The sequence below is a fragment of the Phytophthora sojae genome (assembly GCF_000149755.1).
Source record: "Phytophthora sojae unplaced genomic scaffold PHYSOscaffold_2, whole genome shotgun sequence".
Taxonomy (NCBI): domain Eukaryota; phylum Oomycota; class Peronosporomycetes; order Peronosporales; family Peronosporaceae; genus Phytophthora; species Phytophthora sojae.
Window position 1 is genome coordinate 5,349,842 of NW_009258116.1, and position 22,468 is coordinate 5,372,309.

At 57.9% G+C, this 22,468-nt stretch overlaps 9 protein-coding genes across 9 annotated transcripts; 6 read left to right on the plus strand and 3 right to left on the minus strand.

Annotated features, from left to right (window-relative positions):
* Positions 1-1,322: 1,322 nt before the first annotated feature.
* PHYSODRAFT_554626 (hypothetical protein) lies at positions 1,323-5,928 on the plus strand (the record flags this gene model as incomplete). The annotated part of the gene is made up of 6 exons (XM_009521457.1): positions 1,323-1,832; positions 1,914-3,215; positions 3,300-4,406; positions 4,548-5,267; positions 5,358-5,542; positions 5,632-5,928. 6 exons carry the CDS (start codon positions 1,323-1,325, stop codon positions 5,891-5,893), a joined length of 4,086 nt encoding a protein of 1,361 aa, XP_009519752.1. The 3' UTR covers positions 5,894-5,928.
* Positions 5,929-6,448: 520 nt separating this feature from the next.
* Positions 6,449-9,157, plus strand: PHYSODRAFT_296537 (hypothetical protein; the record flags this gene model as incomplete). The annotated part of the gene is made up of 1 exon (XM_009521458.1): positions 6,449-9,157. The coding sequence occupies one exon, from the start codon at positions 6,449-6,451 to the stop codon at positions 9,155-9,157; it is 2,709 nt and encodes a 902-aa protein (XP_009519753.1).
* A 247-nt stretch (positions 9,158-9,404) lies between these two features.
* PHYSODRAFT_419921 (hypothetical protein) lies at positions 9,405-9,701 on the minus strand (the record flags this gene model as incomplete). The annotated part of the gene is made up of 2 exons (XM_009521459.1): positions 9,405-9,537; positions 9,616-9,701. Coding segments are annotated over 2 exons (219 nt in total), but the record flags the coding sequence as incomplete, so codon positions are not given.
* Positions 9,702-10,304: 603 nt separating this feature from the next.
* On the plus strand, positions 10,305-11,906 carry PHYSODRAFT_554628 (hypothetical protein; the record flags this gene model as incomplete). The annotated part of the gene is made up of 2 exons (XM_009521460.1): positions 10,305-10,903; positions 11,382-11,906. Exons 1-2 carry the CDS (start codon positions 10,331-10,333, stop codon positions 11,904-11,906), a joined length of 1,098 nt encoding a protein of 365 aa, XP_009519755.1. The 5' UTR covers positions 10,305-10,330.
* Positions 11,907-12,913: 1,007 nt separating this feature from the next.
* Positions 12,914-13,456, plus strand: PHYSODRAFT_483820 (hypothetical protein; the record flags this gene model as incomplete). Its single annotated transcript, XM_009521461.1, has 2 exons — positions 12,914-12,958; positions 13,052-13,456. The coding sequence occupies 2 exons, from the start codon at positions 12,914-12,916 to the stop codon at positions 13,454-13,456; spliced, it is 450 nt and encodes a 149-aa protein (XP_009519756.1).
* Positions 13,457-13,895: 439 nt separating this feature from the next.
* Positions 13,896-14,786, plus strand: PHYSODRAFT_487184 (hypothetical protein; the record flags this gene model as incomplete). Its single annotated transcript, XM_009521462.1, has 2 exons — positions 13,896-14,570; positions 14,610-14,786. 2 exons carry the CDS (start codon positions 13,896-13,898, stop codon positions 14,784-14,786), a joined length of 852 nt encoding a protein of 283 aa, XP_009519757.1.
* Positions 14,787-14,971: 185 nt separating this feature from the next.
* On the minus strand, positions 14,972-16,439 carry PHYSODRAFT_260251 (hypothetical protein; the record flags this gene model as incomplete). The annotated part of the gene is made up of 2 exons (XM_009521463.1): positions 14,972-15,815; positions 15,850-16,439. The coding sequence occupies 2 exons, from the start codon at positions 16,437-16,439 to the stop codon at positions 14,972-14,974; spliced, it is 1,434 nt and encodes a 477-aa protein (XP_009519758.1).
* Positions 16,440-19,724: 3,285 nt separating this feature from the next.
* On the plus strand, positions 19,725-21,186 carry PHYSODRAFT_325587 (hypothetical protein; the record flags this gene model as incomplete). The annotated part of the gene is made up of 2 exons (XM_009521464.1): positions 19,725-20,251; positions 20,286-21,186. 2 exons carry the CDS (start codon positions 19,725-19,727, stop codon positions 21,184-21,186), a joined length of 1,428 nt encoding a protein of 475 aa, XP_009519759.1.
* Positions 21,187-21,302: 116 nt separating this feature from the next.
* Positions 21,303-21,965, minus strand: PHYSODRAFT_481334 (hypothetical protein; the record flags this gene model as incomplete). Its single annotated transcript, XM_009521465.1, has 1 exon — positions 21,303-21,965. The coding sequence occupies one exon, from the start codon at positions 21,963-21,965 to the stop codon at positions 21,303-21,305; it is 663 nt and encodes a 220-aa protein (XP_009519760.1).
* Positions 21,966-22,468: the final 503 nt, after the last annotated feature.

Here is a 22,468-nt window from a genome sequence, read left to right on the forward strand (position 1 = left end):
TGCAGCCCTATGGCATTGCAGATGTCAGAGCTCCGTGATGGGATTCAAAGCAGGATTGGTCAGCGCAGCTATCGGCACTCCAGTTCACAGTCAAGTTTGGCGGGCATCTCTGCTAATAGAGTAACTCGATGGTCGCGCTGCAAGCAAGTTTTAATTCGTCCGCTGTCGAAACTGATCGCACTGTGCAGGGCGTCTGACACATTTTGCTCGAGTGGCTCGCGTCAGTCTCCACAGATCGACAGCCGAAGTGACCCCAGCGCGCTGTTCGAAGCGGACACATACGTAAGTGTGTACCGTGCGAGCAATAGCATTCCAACCACAAAATTATTCAGTGCAGTGGCATATCGACGCAGTTTCTCACAGATACGTCGGCGCTCACATGTTTAGGTGACGCAAGTTACACGAATTTTTGTCGAAGCGAACCCGAAAAAGGGTTCTCGTCACTGGTGTGCTCGTGACTTCAGTATCAACACGCTCTAAGAAGTACCGACGGATCATAGTACCACAGGAAAGCTCTTGTTCCAAGACTGGCTGGACAATCGCTTAGTCGTGGAATTATGGCCGAGTTTCGTTGATTGGAGAGATCGCCTCTAGACACCTTTAATTTAACTGTGAATCGATCACAAACACAGCGATGTAAGTGCAGGTTCGTGTGCTTAAGCACTGGTATTGACTACTCAAAGTGCGCGGTTGGAAGCGCGGCCTACACGAGTCCGGTGGTGGTTTGGTACGGCAGCTTACTCTGACGATAGCCATAAGCGTTCGACGGGCTGGTGAGCAGCAGGATAACGGTGGTACACTTGTGGTTGTCACCTTTGCCAATAGAGCGCAAGTCCGTGTCTACCCAATGCATTGCCACGTTTAGCCGTGAACGAACGAGGAGCCGAAGCGGTCGGACGCGCACGTCTACCTGGGACGTTCGGGAAGTACTGGAGCTACAAGCAGAATTTTCCACCCCGGACAAGTTCCCCGTTTCCATTTGCCACAAAGATCCAATACGTAGTGAAGGAAAGCGCGTACACACAGAGCCAAGCATAATAACACGCTTGGCATTTCGATCCCTCATCGTAAGGCGTCACGATGGTATTTTTTTCACAGTTATTCCTGGGTTAGTGGCATTTCCTTTGACCTAAGCAAGAAGTCCTGCAAAGTTGCACCATGACGATCTCCAACTTCCCACAGGTAATAGGCGCAGTCCAAAACGGACGCTGCACCAACTATAACGTCACATCCCGTCCATCGATTGGCCAAAAGTCGTCAATAGCCAACCACCGGTCTGCTCCATAGTGCAGCCAAGGCTCACAAGTTGAGCTGTCGGCGTCATGGTGGAGAAGCGTCGGAGTCCGGCGGGCGACTCGCCGCCCGAGGCGCAGCGCCGCAAGAAGCTCAGCACGCGGCCCGACGACGATGCGCAGCCCATGGATGTCGAGGCTGCACCGTCCTCCGCCTCCGCGCTGCTGTTCCGCGAGAGCTTCGCCGTGCTGGAGCTGAACAGCGAGCGAGTCGCGTCTGCGCCTCTGACGGACGCGCGCGGCGGCTCGTGGCGCGTGCTGTGGCAGCCGCGCAGCCCCGCGGACGCCACCCACGTCGGCGTGTTCGTGGAGCTCGTGGCGGGCGACGCGCGGCCCGCAGAGGTGAGCATCACGCTGCTCAGCCACGGGGAAGGCCCTCACGTGGTCAAGACCACGAGCGTGCACGCGTTCTCCCGGGAGGACGCGGAGTTCGGCATGAGCCAGTTCGTCCTGCGCAGCGACCTGCTGAACCCGAGCAACAAGTTCCTCACGGTCGAGGGCAAGGCGCAGATCGAGGTGAGACTCACCTTCGTGGACGACGTGACGGAGAGTGACGCGGCTACAGCGCCGCAGGAGACGCGGACAGAGGCGGAGAACCAACAGGCGGAGACGACGCTCGAGACGACGCAGCACCTGCTGTCGTACGACTCCAAGGAGGAGACCGGCATGGTCGGGCTCAAGAACCAGGGGGCCACGTGCTACCTGAACTCGCTGCTGCAGACGCTGTTCCACCTGCGCGCGTTCCGACAGGTGGTGTACGAGACCCCCACGACGCAGGAGGACACGAACGACTCGGTGTCGCTCGCACTGCAGCGCGTTTTCTACAGGCTGCAGAGGCAGCGCAAGGCCGTGTCTACGAAGGAGCTCACGCGCTCGTTCGGCTGGAGCCAGATCGACTCGTTCATGCAGCACGACGTTCAGGAGCTGTACCGGATCTTGTGCGATCGATTGGAGGAGAAGATGAAACACACCAGGGTGGACGCGGCCATCCCCAAGCTGTTCGAGGGCAAAGTGCGCTCGTTTGTGCAGTGCGTGAACGTGGACTTCCAGTCGTTCCGGGACGAGAGCTTCTACGACCTGCAGCTGGATGTGAAAGGGTGCAAGGACTTGATGCAGTCCTTCCGCAAGTACGTAGAGGTGGAGATGCTGGATGGAGACAATCAGTACGAAGCGGAAGGCCACGGGAAGCAGGATGCCAAGAAGGGCATTAAGTTTCTCACCTTCCCGCCCGTGCTTAATATTCAGCTGAAGCGCTTTGAGTACGAGCCGTTGCGTGATGGCATGGTGAAGATTCACGACCGCTTTGAATTCCCGAAAACGCTCGTCTTGGACGAGTTCATCTCGACTAATGAGGAGGAGGAGAACAAAACTGCAGGCGACAAGGAGAAGCCCTCACGATATACTTATCACCTGCACAGCGTGTTGGTGCATAGTGGCGATGTACACGGAGGACACTATTATGTATTTATTCGGCCCGGCAAGCACATTGCTACAAGTACGGACTGGTTCAGGTTTGACGATGACCAAATTACGCGCGTAGATGAGCAGGTAGCAATCGAGGGCAATTTTGGATCGGCAGGGACTCCTGTAACCCCGCTAGGCACGGAGCCGACGTCGCCACTGTACTCATCGGCATTATTCAATTCGCCGGAACACGCCGGAGCGGAGAGTAACGAGCCGAATGGCATGGACAGTCTCGAGTTTAGATCGGTGGATGCAGGTGGAGCTCCAGACGCGGAGAGTAGCCACACAGTAGAGGAAGTGTATGACTACACACGCACCAACGGCGATAGTAGTTCTGGACCGACGAACAGTTTGATGCTGCCTCTTGGCAGGAACTTCTCGAGCGCGTATATGCTGGTGTACGTTCGTGACGGTGAGAACGATATCAGTGCTATCCGAGAGGAGGCTGCGAGCATGAATGTGGACGCGGGAATTACACCAGCGACGTCAACAGAAGATGTTTCGATGGCGGATGGTGATGCCAGCAACGACGACAACACTGAGGCCGAAAGCGAGCTTCCTTCTTGGCAACGAGACCCGCCTCTGATCCCGGATGAACTGGTTACTCGATTCCACGAAGAGGAGAAGGCAGCTGCGCGTCGCAAGAAAGCCCAGCAAACAGAGCACTTGTACATGAACTTTCGCATCGCTTCAGATGCGAGCGTCGCCAAGCTGAAGCGGGTCACGAAGACGATGGATTTCTCTAGTTTCAATAACGCCAATACCTTTCGCGTGCGCATCAAGCGTGCGGCATCCATCCGCCAACTCTGTCGTCGCATCTACAAAGAGACTGGGGTGCCCATGTCACGCCAGCGCCTGTGGAAAGTTATCGTGCGTGAAAACCGTACGACTCGCCCCGACCTGCCGGTGGACCCTGACGGATATGGCTGCCGCGTGGACTCGTTGATCGAGGATGACGCATCGCCCAAAACGCCTGTAAAGTTGTTCCTTCAGATTTTAAACGACCCGCCAGAATCTTCATCACAGCCGGCAGCGTCACCTCCGACGTCGCCATCGTCTCCATCAACACATCCGCACAGGGTAAGAAAAACCGGCAAGGGACCTGCAGCTACAATCCACAGGCATTTTTGGGACGAGTTCACACCCCCGGAGATCGAGGAGGGCGAGTCGGAGCCCAAGCCTAGCCAGGAAATGGGCGATGAGAACGAGGACGCTGCTGCTGTGTACACCGAGGCCAGTGACAGCACGACATTGGACCATGCGCCTCCCGTCCGCAGCCACAACATCTTGTTATTCATCAAGTTTTACGATCTAAAGCGAAAGCTTGGAGACCGGTTGGAGTATGTGGGTAATATTGTGGTGGATTCACGGATTACAGGATCAGAGCTGGCTCAGTACCTGCACGAGGCTCTATCGATCCCCTTTACGACCGATTTGCGCCTCTACGAGGAGATCCAACCTACGACTGTGTCCGCAATCGGTATGGAGACATCGCTCCATTCGGCGGAGATTCAAAACGGTGACATTATTTGCTACCAGTACGCCGAGGACCAGGAGATGGCGAGCGGAATTGTGATCGGCACAGATCTGGGCATCGAAGATGACCCCGATACCATTGAAACGACGTATATTGGACCTAATGGTGAAGAAGTGAAGGCCACGATATCCCCCGAGAGCGACAATGACAATGATTCGAGCGCCTTGTATACCAACGGTAGCCGGGGCCCTCATAGCCACGGATCAGCTGGAGCAGCGCAGATATCAATGGGGAACCTCCACCAGCAGCGAAAGCAGATAGTGGAGAGGTATCCCGATGTGGCGTCTTACTTCCGGTACTTGCTGGATCGTGTGGAGGTGACATTCCATCGGTATGGGCACTCCGAGGAAGAGTCTTTCACGCTCCCGCTCCTGCTCAGTAATGTGTACGACGAGGTGATCGACGCAGTGGCAGCGCACCTGGGTCTTGTCGGACCGAAGCGGTTATTTGTGCGACTGTACCAGCACTCGCCGATCAATGGCATGCCGTTGAAGACACCGCTGCGTCACTCGCGCTACGCTGGAGATGACCAAACTACGCTGGAAGAGTTCCTGACCGAGTACCTGGAGCGCACCAACACCCTGCACTACGAGCTGCTGGATCACGCGATCACGGAGATCGAGGCGAAGAAGGAGCTGCTTGTCCATCTGAGCATCTACGATGCGTGCTTCGCCACTGAGCAGGCAGCGTCGCCGTCCCCGACTGCTCAGCAGCGCAACGTTGAGGTGCTCGTGATGCCCACGCACAAGGTCTGCAACTTGCTGAAGCTTATTCGCGATGGTTTTGGGCTCCCGGAGGACACGCCGCTGCGCGCGTGCGAGGTTGTGCAGCAGGGAACGATGATCAAGCGTGTGTTGGATGAGGATACGTCGCTGTCGCGCTATTGGGGAAATAACGCCTCGTCAGACCCCAATACGCCCGAGATCATGGTGGAGCAGATCCCGTCCTACGAACTGATCAGCGACGATCTCGCTGTCAAGAGTAAAACGACCGTGGTCATCGAGACGGAGGAGCAAGGCAACCCTGAGGTCGGCGTCAAAAAGAACGACACGACATCCGAGCAGCAGCCAGATGAGGATGAAGCCATGTCGGACGACGAAGCTCGCCCCGAGTGGTTCTACAAGGGCGTGGTACACTTCAACTTCCAGAACAGCTCGCAGAAGTGGATCCACCCGCATGGTGTGCCGTGCGTGGTGCGTTTCAGCGAGCGGGACACCGTCGGCGACGTCAAGGAGCGCATCCGGCAACGGTAAGGATTTGTATTGTTGTCATCACTAGGGGCGTGCTGTTCTTCCCACTGACTGCTGGATATTGATTGCTCTTTGGGGTGCTGTGCAGCATGAGCATCTCGTCCGAGGTGTTCGCGCAGTGGAACTTTGCGTTGGTGAAGGACCTCAAGGCGTCGACGCTGCAGGCCGTGTACGACGACATGGAGGCCGACGCGCTGGACGCGTTCCCCATGTCGCAGCTCACGGAGCTCTGCGGCGCCGACTTTGAGGGACTGGGCAACCTGGGGCTGGAGCACGCGGACCCGACGCCGCCGCCGCGCCACCACGCGAACCGGAGGCTCGATACGGGCATCCACATCCGCCAGAGCTAGAGCTGCAGCCAAATACAGGTCAGCTTTGGAGGTGTTGTGCGCAGCCTGGTTGTGTTGTTCGGCAGGTATGTAGTGCAGTCGTTGCAGTGCGTGCGTCCTGGGCCTCGATCCTCGTCTGCGGCGTGGGTTCGATCCTGGAGCTCTGGATTAGCGTCCTGCCCGGTCATGCAGGCACAAGGTGACAATAGTTGCCCCAACGTCCCCATAGCAGCGCCAACTCGAAGCTGCATATATTACCAGATGTGAGGGATTTGGCCCGTTGTGTCCTTTTGGCCCTTTGACCGCAGCCATCTGTGGCTGCGACACGTTTGGCGAAACAAAATCCGGCGGCAGAGACACGATTATGAGAGATTCATCTTAGCATACCCTCGCACACTCTATGCATTGATCTACTCACCAATACAAACTCCAGCATTAGTAGAACTGCCAACACTTATCACCTGCGATTCCCTCTTTATGACCGCCGAATCTGACTTCGGTAGCTCTCTGTACGCTCGGTTCCCGAAATTCCCAGGTTCCATCTTACCGATCAGTATCATTATTTATTTTGCCGGCATGACGGCGCAGGCCGGCGTGCGCGCCAAGGAACAGCAGCAGCAGCAGCGGCAGCAGCGAGCCCCGCCGTCAGACGACCGACAGGCCGGCGGCACTCGCGCGCGCGTGAATAATTCCCCTGGCCACACGCCGGCGGCCCCCAAGCGCATGGTGAGTAACGGCAGCGACACGACCGCAGCTGGGGGCGCCGAGAGCTGCCGGCGCCGCGTGACGTCCGACATGATTTCCTTCACTGCCACAGTGGTGCGCGCGCCCGGCTCGAGTTCCAGTAGCGGCCGCCCGTCCGCGAGTTCAGGCGACGCGTGGACGCCCAAGCCTGACGACGTGGCCCATCCCAGTCGCCGACGCCGCCGGTTCTCGCTGCACCGGCGCCAGAGCCCACATAAAGACAGCGGCGGCGGAGGAGGAAGAGACGACGGCAAGTACCACAACGAGAAGATGGTGCACGGCCCGCTCCCGCCCTTCGGCGAGATCAAGATCGAGTCGACGGCCGAGAAGGACGCCACGCGCGACGAGAGGCTGTCCAAGCACAGCTACATGTACTCGCGCGGCAGCGTGGAGAGCGCGCCGAGCGACATGGACCGCCGCAGCCGCCTCAGCAGCGCGGCCAGTAGGGCCAGCAGGGCGCGCGCGTGGAGCCGCGCGCTCAGTGTCACCCATGAAGGGGAGGACGCGTCCACCATTGCGGCCTTGGTCACTACCACACCGGCCACAGTGTGGAGCACGTTCTTGAAGACGGTGTCGAGGTTCGCCGACGAGCCGGCGCTGACCGGCCGGGAGGAAGTGTTCGACAAGACTCACCACGGATTCCCGAGCTCTGCGGCGTCGGCGGCCGCCCCCGTGGACGTGGCCTACTCCTGGGCGCAGCATGCAGTGCGCGTGCGCTGCATCGCTAGAACGTTGTTGCAACTGGGATTTTGTGCTGGCGAAGGCGTTGTGATTAGTGCACAGGTGAGTCCGTTGCTGCAAGCCGTGAACCTGGCGGCGGTGGCGCTGGGCGGCGTCGTGGCCCACATTCGAAGCTCGTGGAGCGCGCGCGAGTTGAGGGACGACATTTTTCCTGCGGCAAAAGCCACGGTTGTTGTTGTTGATATGTTGGAGAGCAATTTCCGCGAGGCACTTGAAGCCTTGGACGATCAGCCAGAGGCGCTCCGCCCGCCTATCCGTGCTGTTGTTGTGCTGGGTGGGCTTGGCGCAGTGGACTGCGCCGTCGCTGACTTGCGTGCAAGTATCAACGTGATCGGAGCTCAAGATCTTTTGGCGATCAATACACTCGCCACCGACGAGGCAGCTATGACTCCGTCGTTGGAGTCACTAGCGTCGCGCGTGACGCCTGATCAGTGCTGCTTGCTAGCCTTTGACTACGATGCATTCGGGCGCATCCGAGGCGCGGAGCTCTCTCACGACAACGTACTGTTCACGGCTGCTGCCTTGGTGCGCAGCTTTGGGCTCATTTATCGCGATCGTCTCGTTGGGTACCTGCCTCTGCATCACGTGGCATCGCAAGTGTTGGAAATCTACGTGCCTATGATTGCCGGCTTGTCGGTGGCGTGCGCGCCAACATATAATCAGCCTTTGGTCCGAGTGATTACCGAGCACAAGCCGACCGTGTTCTTCGCGGCGCCCGCGACATGGGCTCGCTTCAGCCAACAAGTCTACCGCGCGAAAGGGGACGTGAATGCCGCAGTGTACCGATGGGCCAAGACGCGCGCCACCAACAACTCGCAGAAGCTGCTTTTCGCCAGAGGCAAGGGGGCCAAGCACAGGAGTCTGGGGTACATGCTGGCGAAGGCGCTAGTGCTCAACAACATCAAGAAGAAGGTCGGACTGGAAAGCTGCACCGCCTGCCACTCGGTGTTGGCGCCGCTGGACTTCGAGCTCGAGCGGCTCTTCAAGACAGTGGACACGCCGATTTACCAGCTCTTCGGGACGGCTGAAACTTGTGGGTTCGCGTCCATCAACTTCCAGCACGCGTGGGAGTTCGGCAGCTCTGGTCGAGCGCTACCGGGCACTACCATTCGCTGTGATGAGCGCTCACAGGAGACAGTACTGCGCGGCCGCAATGTCTTTATGGGCTACCGGTACGCTCCACACGGCCCCTGCAGTAGCCCTGGTCCCGAACAGGATGACGATGGCAGCCAGTGCACGTCGACCTGCGACTCGGACGGGTGGCTTCGACTCTGGCAGCGCGGGTTCCTGACGCCCACGGGGTTCCTCAAGATCAGCGACCCGCGCGACTTCCTCGTGCTCTCGACTGGCGACTGGGTCCCTATCCAGCCATTTGAATTCGCGATGATGGAGCTCATGCCTGAGTTGGACCGCGTCGTGCTAGTCGGCGACGGCCGCACTTTTTTGAGCGCGCTCTTCTTCCTCAAGACAAGCGCAACGACTTCTCGCACTGCAGCCAAGCACACTGGCAGCGGTCGCGTACTTGATGAGGACGCCCTCAAGGTCGGCCATGCCATCGGGAGCACCGCGACAACCGTTGGCGAGGCCATCCGCTGCCAGCACTGGGCCGTGCACTTTGACGGCGTGCTTGAGGACCTCCCTCAGGTCTGCTCGGTCTCGGGCTTTCGCGTCCGCAAGTGGATCCTCATGGCCGCCGACTTCAGTGTCAAGTCGGGTGAGCTGGACCCCGACACGGGCGACGTGTGCCGCCGCGCCGTGGACCGCAAGTACCAGGCGCTGCTGGACTCGCTCTACAGTTAAGAAGAAACGCACACATACAATTACTACTACTATAGCAAAACAGAACAATGATAATGGTGAACAATAGAGAACAATGCAGTTGAAGTTGTGTTACAGTATTCCTGGCAGCGCTTCTCGTCGGCGGGGCCATCCTCGCTGCAACCCAAGCACAAGTGCTACAATACCAACTACAACTGCACTACAGTCACTGCGTAAACCGAGAGGGACCGCAGAATGTTATAGGCCGCGTTCTCGTCTCGTTCAGCCAGGAAGCCGCAGTGAATACATCTTCATTGCGCAGTGTGAGGTGGAGGCGGCAGCAACGGTCACATGTGCGGCTCGAGTACATCTCACAGCACAGTACCATGGCCTTGCCCGCCACCTCCCACTTCGCCTCCAGTCTCCGCCGGAATTGGTGGTGGGCCAGCGTGTTCATCTGGTCGTTGAACGCGTGCGTCCACGGGGCACTTGGGCGCAACATGAACGAAGTCGAGAATTTGGGCAGCAGTATCACGTCTGTGTTGTGGCACAGGTGTGAAGCTGCCTTGTAGTGGAGGTCCTTCACGTAGTTGCCCAACTTGGCCGTCACGGCGAGTACTCGCGGCGAGCTGCCACGAACTGCTTCCACTCCGGGCCTGTGTGGCGGTCGAGGTGGTGGCGCTTGCGGTACTTCTTGCTCGTTACGAGCCTGCTCACTCTGCGTTGGACCGCTTGCTGGCGATCCTCGGTTGGCGCGGCCATGGTTGTTACCCTACCGTTAGTTGAAGTTGTCCCAGATGTTGTTGGTAAATGGATCATTGACCAGCATCGACTTGATGATCAAGGGTATCGTCATGGTGGCCTCGCACGCGCACGCATATATCTCCGCGCGCACCATCTAAGTGATGCTGTCCGATACCACTGGGGGGCTCATTTGCAGGAAGCGAGGGTGGCAGGCGGAGCTGTCCCAAGGCATTCCGCCCCGTGACGGCCCTGGACATGCCTGACAGCGTCGGGACATAGTATCATTTATCAAGCGCCGACGGTGCCGATTCTGGACGGAAATGCTGGTTTGGAGTGACGCCTCCGGCGCCAGCTGCAGGCACCCTGGAGGAGCAGGTGCCAAACATCCTCGGCAGCCATGGCGTGCGTCTATCGGCCTTGGTCTCAGTGGCCTCACTCGCGAAAACGACAAGCCGCGCGCACTCCTCTGCCATGCTCGCACCCCCTCGACCGTCCTCCCCCTCGATCAAGACGCCGCCAAGATCGGCCGCGACCCTGTGGACCGCTCGCCTCGTCGCCACGCTCTGGAAGCTCGCGGTCAAGCGCGCGCGCCGACTGCGGCGACAGGCTCGCAATGGAGCCGCTGCCGACAAGGCCGACCTCATGCACGGCAGCGCACCGCTGAGCTCCACGTCCTCGGAGGGCGACCCTCTCGACTTCGAGGACGACGAGGACGGCTCCATCATGCGCGAAGCCGCGCTCTCGGTGGTGGCGTCGGGCATCGTCTCGCTCGCCGACTTCGAGGCCGTCACCGGCTTCCGTCTGCCCAAGAATGAATCCACTCCGGTAAAAGACGACGACGCGAGCTCGGAGGCCGCCACGGATACCTCCGACGACTCGTGCAGCATCGCAGGCAGCGAATTGTCTGAGATCGTGCTCGACGAGGAACCTATTACCGCCTCGAGCCCCAAAACCAACCTCTTCAAGAGGCAGAGCTCTTCTGGGCCGCTGCAACAGCCGGCTGCTCGACGAAAGCCTACGTCGTCGGGCAAACCGGCCAGGTGGGTCTGTGTAGGCTACGGGCGCTACGTGAAGGTGCAGGAGTGAGAACTGGTCCTGGTAAGACCTTAATTTATGTGCTTCAGTGCTTCAGTGATTCAGTGTTCCTTCCTTCAACATGCGCTTGCATGCCAGTCGCGCCCTGGCATTGCCTAGTGTATAACGCGGATCAATGATTGTGAAGGCCGTGATTACGGTATGAAGCAAATGTTGATGAGGGATTTCCGTTTATGGTGCCCGTAGCGACTTGACTCACTGGACCTCACGTATATCGTCCAAAGCTCTCACTTTGTACTTTGCAGACTACGACTACAGCGATATGGCTACTGCAGCTACGTGCTTAGCAAGCGAAAACGCCCGGGCTAAACCCGGGCTGCTTCCAAAGCTGCTCGCTCCCGTTTCTCCCGGCGGAGACCCAATCGCCTCACCGACACACTGCATCGCAGTAGATGGACTCCAGTCGTATTTGGGAACCAAGCTCGAGGCGCATCGCCGGTGGAATGCGTCTCTACCGTTGGGGTTGCTCTGGAGCGTCGAGCGCGTGGAGATCAACGTGACGCGGACCGACGAGCGACAGGAATTGGTCTTCGTATTGGAGGTGTTCTTGAGCCTGCCCACGTCGCGCCTGCCGGTCAGCAAGCCAAGTTCGAACGAAGAGCGCGCAGCGAAGGCGGGAGCTTGTCCGACCTTCAGGGTAGAGCGCCAATTTCGCGACTTTGAGGAGCTCCGGAAGAGCGTTTCGGCCTGTTTGAGCACCGAGCGGCAGTGCTCCTGCGAGCATTGCCTCAAGTTCATTGAGTACATTCGGTTCTCGAGCAGCCAGCCGCGCGGACTGGTGAAGCGGTTCGCTGGCAAGGAGAAGCGCAGGCGGGTTCTCGAACGCTTCACCAACGATTTTGTTGCAATGGGCCAGCGACGCGTCCAGAAGACGGGCAAGCACAAGTGCCAAGCGCAGCAGCTCGTGCCTCCGCTGCTCACTGCGTTCCTGCTAAACGACGCCATGTATTAGGCCGAAAGAGTTATAAATTAAATGAATGCAAAATCAAGTTACTTGCATTGAATACCAGCATACTGTCTTTGTACTGTACAATGATCTGTTGAATCAACACTGTCAATTCGTGTCCAAGCTCTCCCGCTCAGCGACCTACACTTTTGACGTGGTACACCAGCAAGCAATCAACACCGAGATGCATGTACTTAAGTAAGCTTACTGTGCCTACAGTACAAGAAAGCGCGAGCATCTCCACCAATGTACAGTGAAGTACATTTACTATGTAGGCAAGCAACCCTCCAAGGCACGACAATACACTGCATTCAGCAGTGCTGCGCTAGAAATTGAGGACAAGCTCCACTGCCGCAGACCCACGCGTGACGCGGCGCGAGACCAAGCCGCGAGTTGGAGGTTGAAGCTTTGGAGCAGATTGCTGCCGGCGACTGCGCGCACAATCAACACCAGCGTTAAAGGCGCCGTTGCCACGAACGAACGGTCAGCGCGCGCAGAGCTCACGCGTGTCGAACTCTAAGGCTTTAGAAGCTTCTTCCTCGCCGTGGCCAAGGCGACCAAAGCCCTCTCACTGCATCGCAGGAACCCCATGCGATCGCAGTGCAGGCCCCGCACGCTCATGCCATGTATCCTGCAAAGGCACCTATAGCGAGTTCTATGGAGCCCGCTCGGGAGGAACCTGTAGCCATGTTTAAGGAAAGTGGCACCGCACCCAGCAACTTCAGCTTAACCCTTTTTAACCGGCCGCTTCTGCGCCGCCGCTCACTTCCCATTCCTCAAAACTGCAGACAAACGCCACCCCACGCCCCACAGCCAGCACCATGGAGCCCAGCTCAGAGCCTTCAGCAGATCGGGCGCGTCTCAAGACGCTGCTGGGCACCACGCGCGCGCAGCCCAAGCGAAACCCGCTGCCGGCGCTCCACACGCCCACGCTCACGCCGTCGGCCTCTGCACCGCGCACGCAGCCCTCGGCGGCCATGGAGTTCGTGGCCAACCTGGACCAGATCCGCATTATGGACACCCGGACCAGCGTCCGCGACGGCGCCACGCTCTACGTTGTGCAAGCCTACACGCTGTACCAGTCCTGCTCCCACCTCCCCACAGCGCGGACCAGCAGCACGCTGCCGGCGCCACCGACACCGATCCGGCAGCCGGTGCTGTCGTTGGGCTCGCGGACAAGCACCGCGACGCCCACGACAGCTTCAACTTCGGAGCATCACGATGCCCCCGAGCGCGCTCCCGACCTCTGCGTGTGTCGTCGGTTCGCCGAGTTTGCACGGCTCCGTCACGATGCCATGACCGCCGCCTGCGTCAACGCCCACTTCTTGTGCCAGTACTGCCGGCAGTTCCAGACGTTCGCGAGGTTCCACGCCGGCCAGCCACTCTGGTTCCTGCGCATTGTGACCACCAAGACGCAGCGCAAGAAAATATTGGCGCGCTTCCTCTCCGACCTCGCCGACTTCGCGCAGTCGCCTGCGCAGCGCCACCGGCACTGCCGGCTGCGCCAGACGCTGCCCAAGCTCATCGAGGCGTTCCTGAGCGGATCACCACGATAAGAAGACCACCTGGATGCAGCTTCACCGTGTTATTTAAGCGAGAGCACACCACTGCATTCCAAGCGATGTGGAGTCACGGCTAAACATTTTTTTTACCAAAATATTTGATAAGCATCTGGTTGGGATATTCGGGTTTTCTGCTCGGCCGGCAGCCACAACGTCTTGATGAACACTAGTGTCCCAACATAAGTTGACAGGCGTTGACATGCTGTCGCCAGGTCGAAGGGATCGCTCGAGCTAAGAAAATTGCAGAGTCCGATCCGCGCCAGCTGGGGTGCACCAGAGCATGCCGCACCGCGCGGCATTCCAATCCAAACGCGTGTCGCGTGCGGCCTGCAACGCGGGGCTGGGTCTCGGTCTTGGTCGCTTTGGGCGCGTGAAGCGGGCAGCTCACTTTCAAATTCCTCACATCGCTGCCATTTACTCGGATGGCATCAGCATGAAAGTCGACGACACCTTTTTGAGGATGAAGACGCTCGCCAAGATGACGCGCGCGGCGCTCAAGCTCTGGCAGATCGTGGCGCGCTACACCACGAAGCCGCTCTTGTGCCAAGGCGTGGAAGGAGACATGGCGATGGCAAAGAACTCGCGGCGAGTCTTTGCTGACGCCGATATATGTAGTCTTTCTGCCTTTGAGCGCGGGGTCGAGCCGAGACAGCAACACATCGCGTTCGAAGACAAGTGCAAGCTGATCACACCGGAGAAGGCTGCTCTGTACGCAGCCCCGCCCTCTCGGGTGCAAGTGGTGGCACTCGCCAATTGGGAGTCGGCGCCCTCCTTCGTCCTGGACGACCACTTGGGCAAGGCGTTCCCGAGGGTGAGCTCGGACCGGCTGCTCAATAAGTGCAATCCGTTCCTGTCCGGCAAGCGGCGAGCGCTGAGCGACGACATTGGGTCGGAGGCGCCCACGGTCTCGACCGACTGCTCCGCGGCCCCGGAGAACGACTCCGAGGGCCTGGAGCTGAGCGTTGTCAAGGAGGAGTTGGACGTCATTGACGATTTGGAAGATATCGTGCCGGCAACACCCAGTGACGAGGAGTCCTCGGAGGACAGCGCTACAAAGGAAGAAGTCTCAACTGAGTGCAAGTCCAGCGTGGTGGCTTCGGTCGACGAGGTTGCTAAGCCGAAAGCTGGCACTGACGAGATGATCGAGCCAAAGAAGTTCCGCTGGGTGCGCGTGGGCAGCGGCCGCTACATCAAGCGCGGAACAGAGTCTACAGTGCCAGTGTCTCCAAAGGTGTCCTCAAAACCTAAGTCAGCGAGCGTGCCGACCACGCGGTGGGTGCAGGTCGGGCACGGCCGCTACAAAAGGATCGTTGCGTCGGGCTGAATCGTAGCTGGTCAAGTGTGATAGGCGCTGCATATAACCTCTAAGTTATGTTGTAAATCTACCAGCTGTTAAATCCATTCAACTTGAAGTGTTAAATTCAAGAATTCAACCAACAACAGCACTAACGGGAATACGTGCGATCTACAACAGATTCATGGCTACGACAAGGCCCATCCTCTAACGTTTTATCCGTGGACGGCGGTGTAGTTGTAGTAGACCGTGTTCTCGTACTCCGAGTCGCAGTACGGGAACGACACGTCCGAGTCCGTCGGAGCGAACAGCGTCTTGCCCGACGTGTACGTCACGTAGCAGCCCAAGATGGTGCAGATCACCACCACAATGACAGCGGGGACCTTCTCGTACATGGGGATCGTGTTCCAGCACTTCTTGAGCAGGAACACGATCGGCAGGATGATGCTGTTGAGCGAGATGCAGGACGCGCCCACGAAGTCCGACAGGTCGGAGAAGTGGTCCTTCAGCACGATGGACAGGATCACGAGCACCACGATGATCGCCATGCGCATCAGGACGTACTTGATCGTGTTACTGCCGCGGTACTCTGCCGCCTCCGCTTCAGCATCGCCGAAGTGCGGGTTCTCGGCGTCTGCCACCGAGATGTACGACATTCCGGACCGGCGCTCGGATGGGTTGGCCGACGCGTTCACAACTGATTCCTTGGCGGGAGTGCTCATGTCGGCGTACGTGAGACCGCTCTCAATGTCGCTCTGGGACTTCTTGTGCATGCCCAAGGCAAGACGCTCCGCCAGGTAGAACACCGGGTTCAGCAGCACCGAAAACGCGATGGTAATGTGCAGCTGCATGAACAGGTAGGCAAGCACGACGGCGCCCCAGTCCGACTTAAAGCCGAGCGTGGTCATGCCTGTGTCGGCGTCCGGGTAGATAGTGAACAGCAGGTTGCCCGAGATCTGACAGCCCACAGCCGAGTACGCCGTGCTGGCCAGGATCAGGAAGAGGCACGAAATCAACGTGATGGTGAAGAAGACCACGCGTGGCATGCGCTTGGGCTCGCTGTGCTGGCGTTGCAGGGCCGGGATAACAATACCAGCGCCGTAGGCTAGCGACGACCTGCGAGAAGCTAAGATCCGGCGACGGCACCGACGGGTGGCCGCGCATGCCGTAGAGCACCACCGACACGCCGATGATATCAGCGATCACGGTACCGGCACAACCAGCGAAGGCAGCCCCAGCTCCTTCCTTGAGCGTGGGGATGAGGCAGACCGGCAGGCACATGAGCGCCATGAAGATGATCCACACAGAGTCACTGAAAGCGTCCGGGGAGAGTCCATTGAGCAGTGAGCCGCCGAGTACGAGGAATACGCACGGGACCAGCAGACACGAGGCCATCTGAGCCACAACGGCGAGCCAGTGGCCCCACTTGCCCATGCACCAGTGACCCAGGCCACCGTAGGTCTTGACGGACTTGGGCGCCAGCAGCATGACGCGACAAATGGCCACGGACGCGTAGACGTTGGCGAAGGCCATGAAGAGCATAGCAATGACGGCGAGCACGGGACCGGCACGCGAGAAGTTACCGGGCATACCAAGCGTTCCAACACCGTAGACGCAGCAGAAGACGTTGAAGGCCATCTTGAGACCCTCCAGCGTGAGGAACTTCTCGCCGCACTTGCCCATGGCTGTCGACGTAGGGGGTTTCGGTGCGGAGGTTGGATTGGGGGGCTTTGGCTTTGACGTGGGGAATCCAAAACTGAGCGAGAGTTGAGGAGCTTTGCCGCAACGGCGCCATTGCGCGCGGCGTGCGTGGCTGCGCTCACCGAGAGGCACAACTAGCTAAACTGATGTCAGTTGTGAGCTGATAGAGATGTGCCCGAAAGAGTCGGAGGATACGAAGATGAAGATGCGCGCTCGCAACTCACTGCGCGTCATGCGTGACAACCAATGGAAAGAGACCGGCGTTTTAGTCGGCCCAGTACCCCTGGCTAGTCGGTAGGCCAAGTCAACTAACTGCCACGGTTAATTTTCTTCATCAAAAACGAGTTCGGTGGCGTACGGGGCTCTTGCTTGTCTTGTTCATACGATGCCCTTCAGTTGCTAACCACCCTCAGTACAGTATCCGCAACAGCGCTCAAGAGCTTGGACCAGAACCCCGCTACGTTGACAGAGACGTTAATAGCCGAGCTCTTGGCCAAGGAGTTGGTTGGCGTAGCTGCTGGGCGTTCCCGATGTGAACTTTTGCGCATACTGTACAACAGTATCTCGCAGGTCATGTTGCGCTGGCCGGTACAAAACGAGGTTACGCAGACGCCAAATGCACAGCGGTAGGCCGATTCTCAGTCCGACTTGCATGACGAGGCTCGTGCAGATACTGTACAGATACAGTAGAGTGAGCAGCATTGTTAGTACGAAGCTTGCGACAAGAACGCTTGACGTTGAATGGGGTAAATCGGAAGATGGAGGTTGAAGAAAGAAACTACATGTGTACCAAGATCCCATGACGAGTGGACGGATAGCTGAGCAGTGTGCTATGCTGGGCACTGTGTTCCTCTCAGGGCCATTCCTGACGAGATCACCGGGGCATGATCTCGGCTGTGGTTTGGGGTGAAAGGAAGCATGATCTCAAAGCCGTTCCTAACATGATCGTGATCCATGCCCAACGAAAGGGTCGAGTTCGCGTTGAGGGCGGCCGCCATTATGAGCTTCACGAGCTGTGCTCGTTTGCATTTGCGATCGAACGCTGCTTTGCACTTCGACAATGCATTTGATGCTTCATGTGGCTACAAGAGAGAATTACTGCGCAAAACTGCAGTAGTGCATTAAGTACAGCCTTCTAGGTTCCACAATAGCTTTAACGAACTCCATGCACTCGTAGAGTGTACGCTCCGTTAGGAACGGCCCTCAGACCAGCAAGGAGAGCGGCTCCGATAACACGTCGCGGCGCGTCACGCGTGCAGTAGAACTCAAACCGAGTAGGTGATCTATTGCGAAATTCGTTGTTGTATTTGTGCCCACTCAGTGATTTGGTTCGTTGCAAAGTGAAATGGTGGGGAAAGCAACAAAGCAACGGAGATTTGATATTTCCGAAGTCACTCAGTATTTTACGACCATACTCGGTTCTAATCGACTGTATGGCACACACAAAGTCGCTTAATCTCTTCGGGCAGACAGACTACTTAGACTCACTTGTTTAAGATGCTAAACACTGTCGCGTCATTATCATCCCTCCTGCACCTGCTCCTTCGATGTCGCGACGGATGCGGAACATGCTGCGGATGAGGACCGCAACGCTTGCGGTCACGCTTCTTCGCATCGAAGCTCGAAGCTCGCGGCAGGCTAGAAGCAGACGCACGCCGTGCAGGCTGGGCTTCATTGAGCTGAATTAACCAGGCAACTGTCGACTGCTTCTTCGCGGGGCGCTCGAGCTCCACTGCATGCAGGCATGTCGTTTGTTAGGTACACAAGTGGACTCGGCGCCACTGCCGGTGATGTCGAGACCGGCGCCAAGTAAGGCCAGAAGTGTCCAGTTTGACCGACAAGTACAGCGTGCTGGGTGGTTGCGAAGTCATTGAGCATTTTCCCAGGTCTATTGTGAAATTTCCGATATAGCGCCAAACTACCGATTAGATCAATCCTACGCCCCGAGCTAAGCTATTCAGACTTGCTAAAGTATTTAACGAAGATCACCTTCAATAGCGAGTAGCTAATCTCGGCTGGAACGACCTCAGTCTTCGACAAGTGTATCATAGCAAAATCGTGTAGTGCTAAGAGTCTGATAGAGCGCTGACAAACTCGTTTTAAGGTCTTGTGATTGAATGGCTACTCCATCTGTTTTACTTTTCACTTCAAACGAGCGACGCGAAATAAATTCCTTCACCCGAACAAGGGTTTACTCTGTACATGTACTCTGCTCACCAGCACTATGCAGACATATCAATTATATACCAAGGCGCTCATGTACATCCTTCCAGCTGCAGTTCGCTTCCAAGGTGAATCGGCGCATGAGAGGATCCTAATCATGGATTCTGGATTAGGAGACAAGGATCATCCGAATATATCTTGCCGGCAAGCCCGCTCGACTGTATTGCAGCCCTCGACGGAACGAATGCATCGGGGCTGAGTAGAGAGAGAGAACGAGGGAAATGATGCAGGCGCCGCAAGACGCGACGTTGAAGCTGCTGGCGATGACGAGCTGCGCGCGTGAGTGCCGCGATTGGTCAGCCCTAATCAGATGACCCTTTTTTGTATACCGACTCGCCTCAGGGGGACGGTCTCTGCGCCGAAAGTGACCAACTTGGCGTCAGGTGGTCCATCACCGAAACGGTCTCTCTTGGACGGTCTCAGTTGAACGTACGTCTCTCGTGTGCGAGCGAAGCCGGAAATGGGATCGATCGTGCACCTGCGGCTTCGTCTTAAAGCAGCTACCCCTTACAGGCACACCATAAGCCAAGGCACCGGTAGATATACTGTAAGTTGCCGAGTCCAAGATGCGCTTAAGCACCAGAACTACGGGTGCTGTACCAAAGACGAACGATGAGGTTTTGTGTGCCGCATCGCCGATGTGAATCGACAGTAATGCTGTGGTGGGCTTCAGGCTGCTCTTTGCTGAGTTGGTGAGCTCAGTCCCTGTATCAGCAACGAAACTCGCTGTCTTTGGCAAAACCTCTTTTCGTGTTTGTACAGCTCTTCTGCCGAGCGAGTCGCCCTAATAGGCACACCCCAGTCATGACGCGCCTCCAATCCTGTAGCCTCTGCCTAGAGACGGAGTTGGCGGATGGGCTGGCAACCGTGAGGGCGGGTGTCCGTATGTTACAAGTACAGCTGATTGAGGTGACTTGATCAACAGAGCTAGTGGAGCCTCTACCTCCAGCACAACGGAGCGGTGGCAAAAGTACTCCAGTCTCACTTTCCAATTCTCCTCCATCCCCCCAAGTCACCTTCAGAGTAGAAGTCTACCGAGCGACGATGGCGAGCGGAAAGTTCATGACCCTCGAGGATTTCAAGATGGCCTTCAACGTCTTCTGCTGCGTCTACGGTGTTGGAACGCTTGGTATGCCCGGCAACTTCTCGCGTACCGGACCCGTCCTCGCCGTGATCGCCATGGCATTCATGGCCTTCGCCAACGTCTACGCATCCGTGGCGATCTGCCGCGTCATGCTGCTGGCGCCCAAGTCCGTCCGCACTTACGGTGACCTGGGTCACTGGTGCATGGGCAAGTGGGGCCACTGGCTCGCCGTTGTGGCTCAGATGGCCTCGTGTCTGCTGGTCCCGTGCGTATTCCTCGTACTCGGCGGCTCACTGCTCAATGGACTCTTCCCGGACGCTTTCAGTGACTCTGTGTGGATCATCTTCATGGCGCTCATGTGCCTGCCCGTGTGCCTCATCCCCACACTCAAGGAAGGAGCTGGTGCTGCCTTCGCTGGTTGTGCCGGTACCGTGATCGCTGATATCATCGGCGTGTCGGTGGTGCTCTACGGCATGCGCGGCCACCCGTCGGTGCCGTCGCCGGATCTTAGCTTCTCGCAGGTCGTCGCTAGCCTACGGCGCTGGTATTGTTATCCCGGCCCTGCAACGCCAGCACAGCGAGCCCAAGCGCATGCCACGCGTGGTCTTCTTCACCATCACGTTGATTTCGTGCCTCTTCCTGATCCTGGCCAGCACGGCGTACTCGGCTGTGGGCTGTCAGATCTCGGGCAACCTGCTGTTCACTATCTACCCGGACGCCGACACAGGCATGACCACGCTCGGCTTTAAGTCGGACTGGGGCGCCGTCGTGCTTGCCTACCTGTTCATGCAGCTGCACATTACCATCGCGTTTTCGGTGCTGCTGAACCCGGTGTTCTACCTGGCGGAGCGTCTTGCCTTGGGCATGCACAAGAAGTCCCAGAGCGACATTGAGAGCGGTCTCACGTACGCCGACATGAGCACTCCCGCCAAGGAATCAGTTGTGAACGCGTCGGCCAACCCATCCGAGCGCCGGTCCGGAATGTCGTACATCTCGGTGGCAGACGCCGAGAACCCGCACTTCGGCGATGCTGAAGCGGAGGCGGCAGAGTACCGCGGCAGTAACACGATCAAGTACGTCCTGATGCGCATGGCGATCATCGTGGTGCTCGTGATCCTGTCCATCGTGCTGAAGGACCACTTCTCCGACCTGTCGGACTTCGTGGGCGCGTCCTGCATCTCGCTCAACAGCATCATCCTGCCGATCGTGTTCCTGCTCAAGAAGTGCTGGAACACGATCCCCATGTACGAGAAGGTCCCCGCTGTCATTGTGGTGGTGATCTGCACCATCTTGGGCTGCTACGTGACGTACACGTCGGGCAAGACGCTGTTCGCTCCGACGGACTCGGACGTGTCGTTCCCGTACTGCGACTCGGAGTACGAGAACACGGTCTACTACAACTACACCGCCGTCCATGGATAAGAAGTTCGAAGACCCAATAGCCATGTATCTGTGTAGGTCGCCTGGTACCCTTGGCAAACATTGTTAATCTTGCATCGTCACCTCTTGTCTTCTATTAGCGGTACATGTACAGTATGTCACCACACACAGCCTTCCGGCCGCAGGTCGGGGTCCATGAGGAAGGTGTTGAGTATCTGTGAGACCTCTATAAACCTCTGACACTGGCCCCCTCCTCTCCTGTACGACAAGTCCTTCGCGCAACGTAGCAGTTGGTTGACAAAGCGTTGGAGCTTCCTCTTCCTCATGTGAACCTGCAATCTCCGCCACCCCGTCCACTGCGCCCAGCTCCCTCGATTCGGGAACCTCGACGGGAAGCTCTCAACCGATGCGATCCACGTCACGCGGCTGCAGTAGGCGCACCACCTCAAGGGTTCGCGGTCGTGCACGATCTTGGCGATCCGCTTCCGGAGCTCTCGAAAGGCCGAATAGCGGTGCTCTACCTGGTATTCCGGCTCCGCCTCCTCCTTCTCCTGCTCGAGTCTCGACCGTCGCTCGCTCTTGGTCTCTCCTGGGGTTGTCGGCAGCCCCCGCTGGACGTACTGCAGGTACACGTCAAGCACGTACACGGTAGCGCCGCCCTCATCCTCGCGGTCGTACGTTGCGCAGACCTTGACGCGCTGCACCTGGTTAAGAGTGAAGGCGTGCTTGGAATTGTTGGAGAGCGCCGACAGCCGCCGTCCGAGGCCTTCGTCCTCCTGCGCCAAGGCGAAGTCGTCGTCGGGGTCGAAGACAGACCTCATTGCTCTGAACGCTGGCTGTGGACTGGAACGAGCGTCGGTGGACGCCAATGCATTGGCAGGTGGAGTCGCTGGCCTTCTCCGAACATTCGGACTCGCAAGGTGTTGGCCCCAGCTTGAATCGTAGAAGGTGTGCGGAGCAGCAGGCTGAGCCATGCGAAGCGGGCTCACATCTGCTTGGAGCAGGCATCTGTATAGAGGACGCTGTGTAGAATGTACCCACGTGTAAACCGTTACTGCCGTCCAACTTCAGTGTCGAGAGCTCGTCGTCCTCAAGTCGAGCCCCCCCCTCAACTAGGCAGCTTGATACTTCAGAGAGACGAGTCTCCCTATTACAGCGGGGGCAAAGCGCGAGATCTGTGCCGTCGAATGTGATCTGTCTTTCCAACGGCGATCACATGAAGTCGCCAAGCCGAAAGTTTCAGGGGAATCTCCGAATGTCCCGAAAAGTTGCGAGTCACGGGGCTTTTCCAACGCTAAAATGAAACACCCCTACTGTACCAACA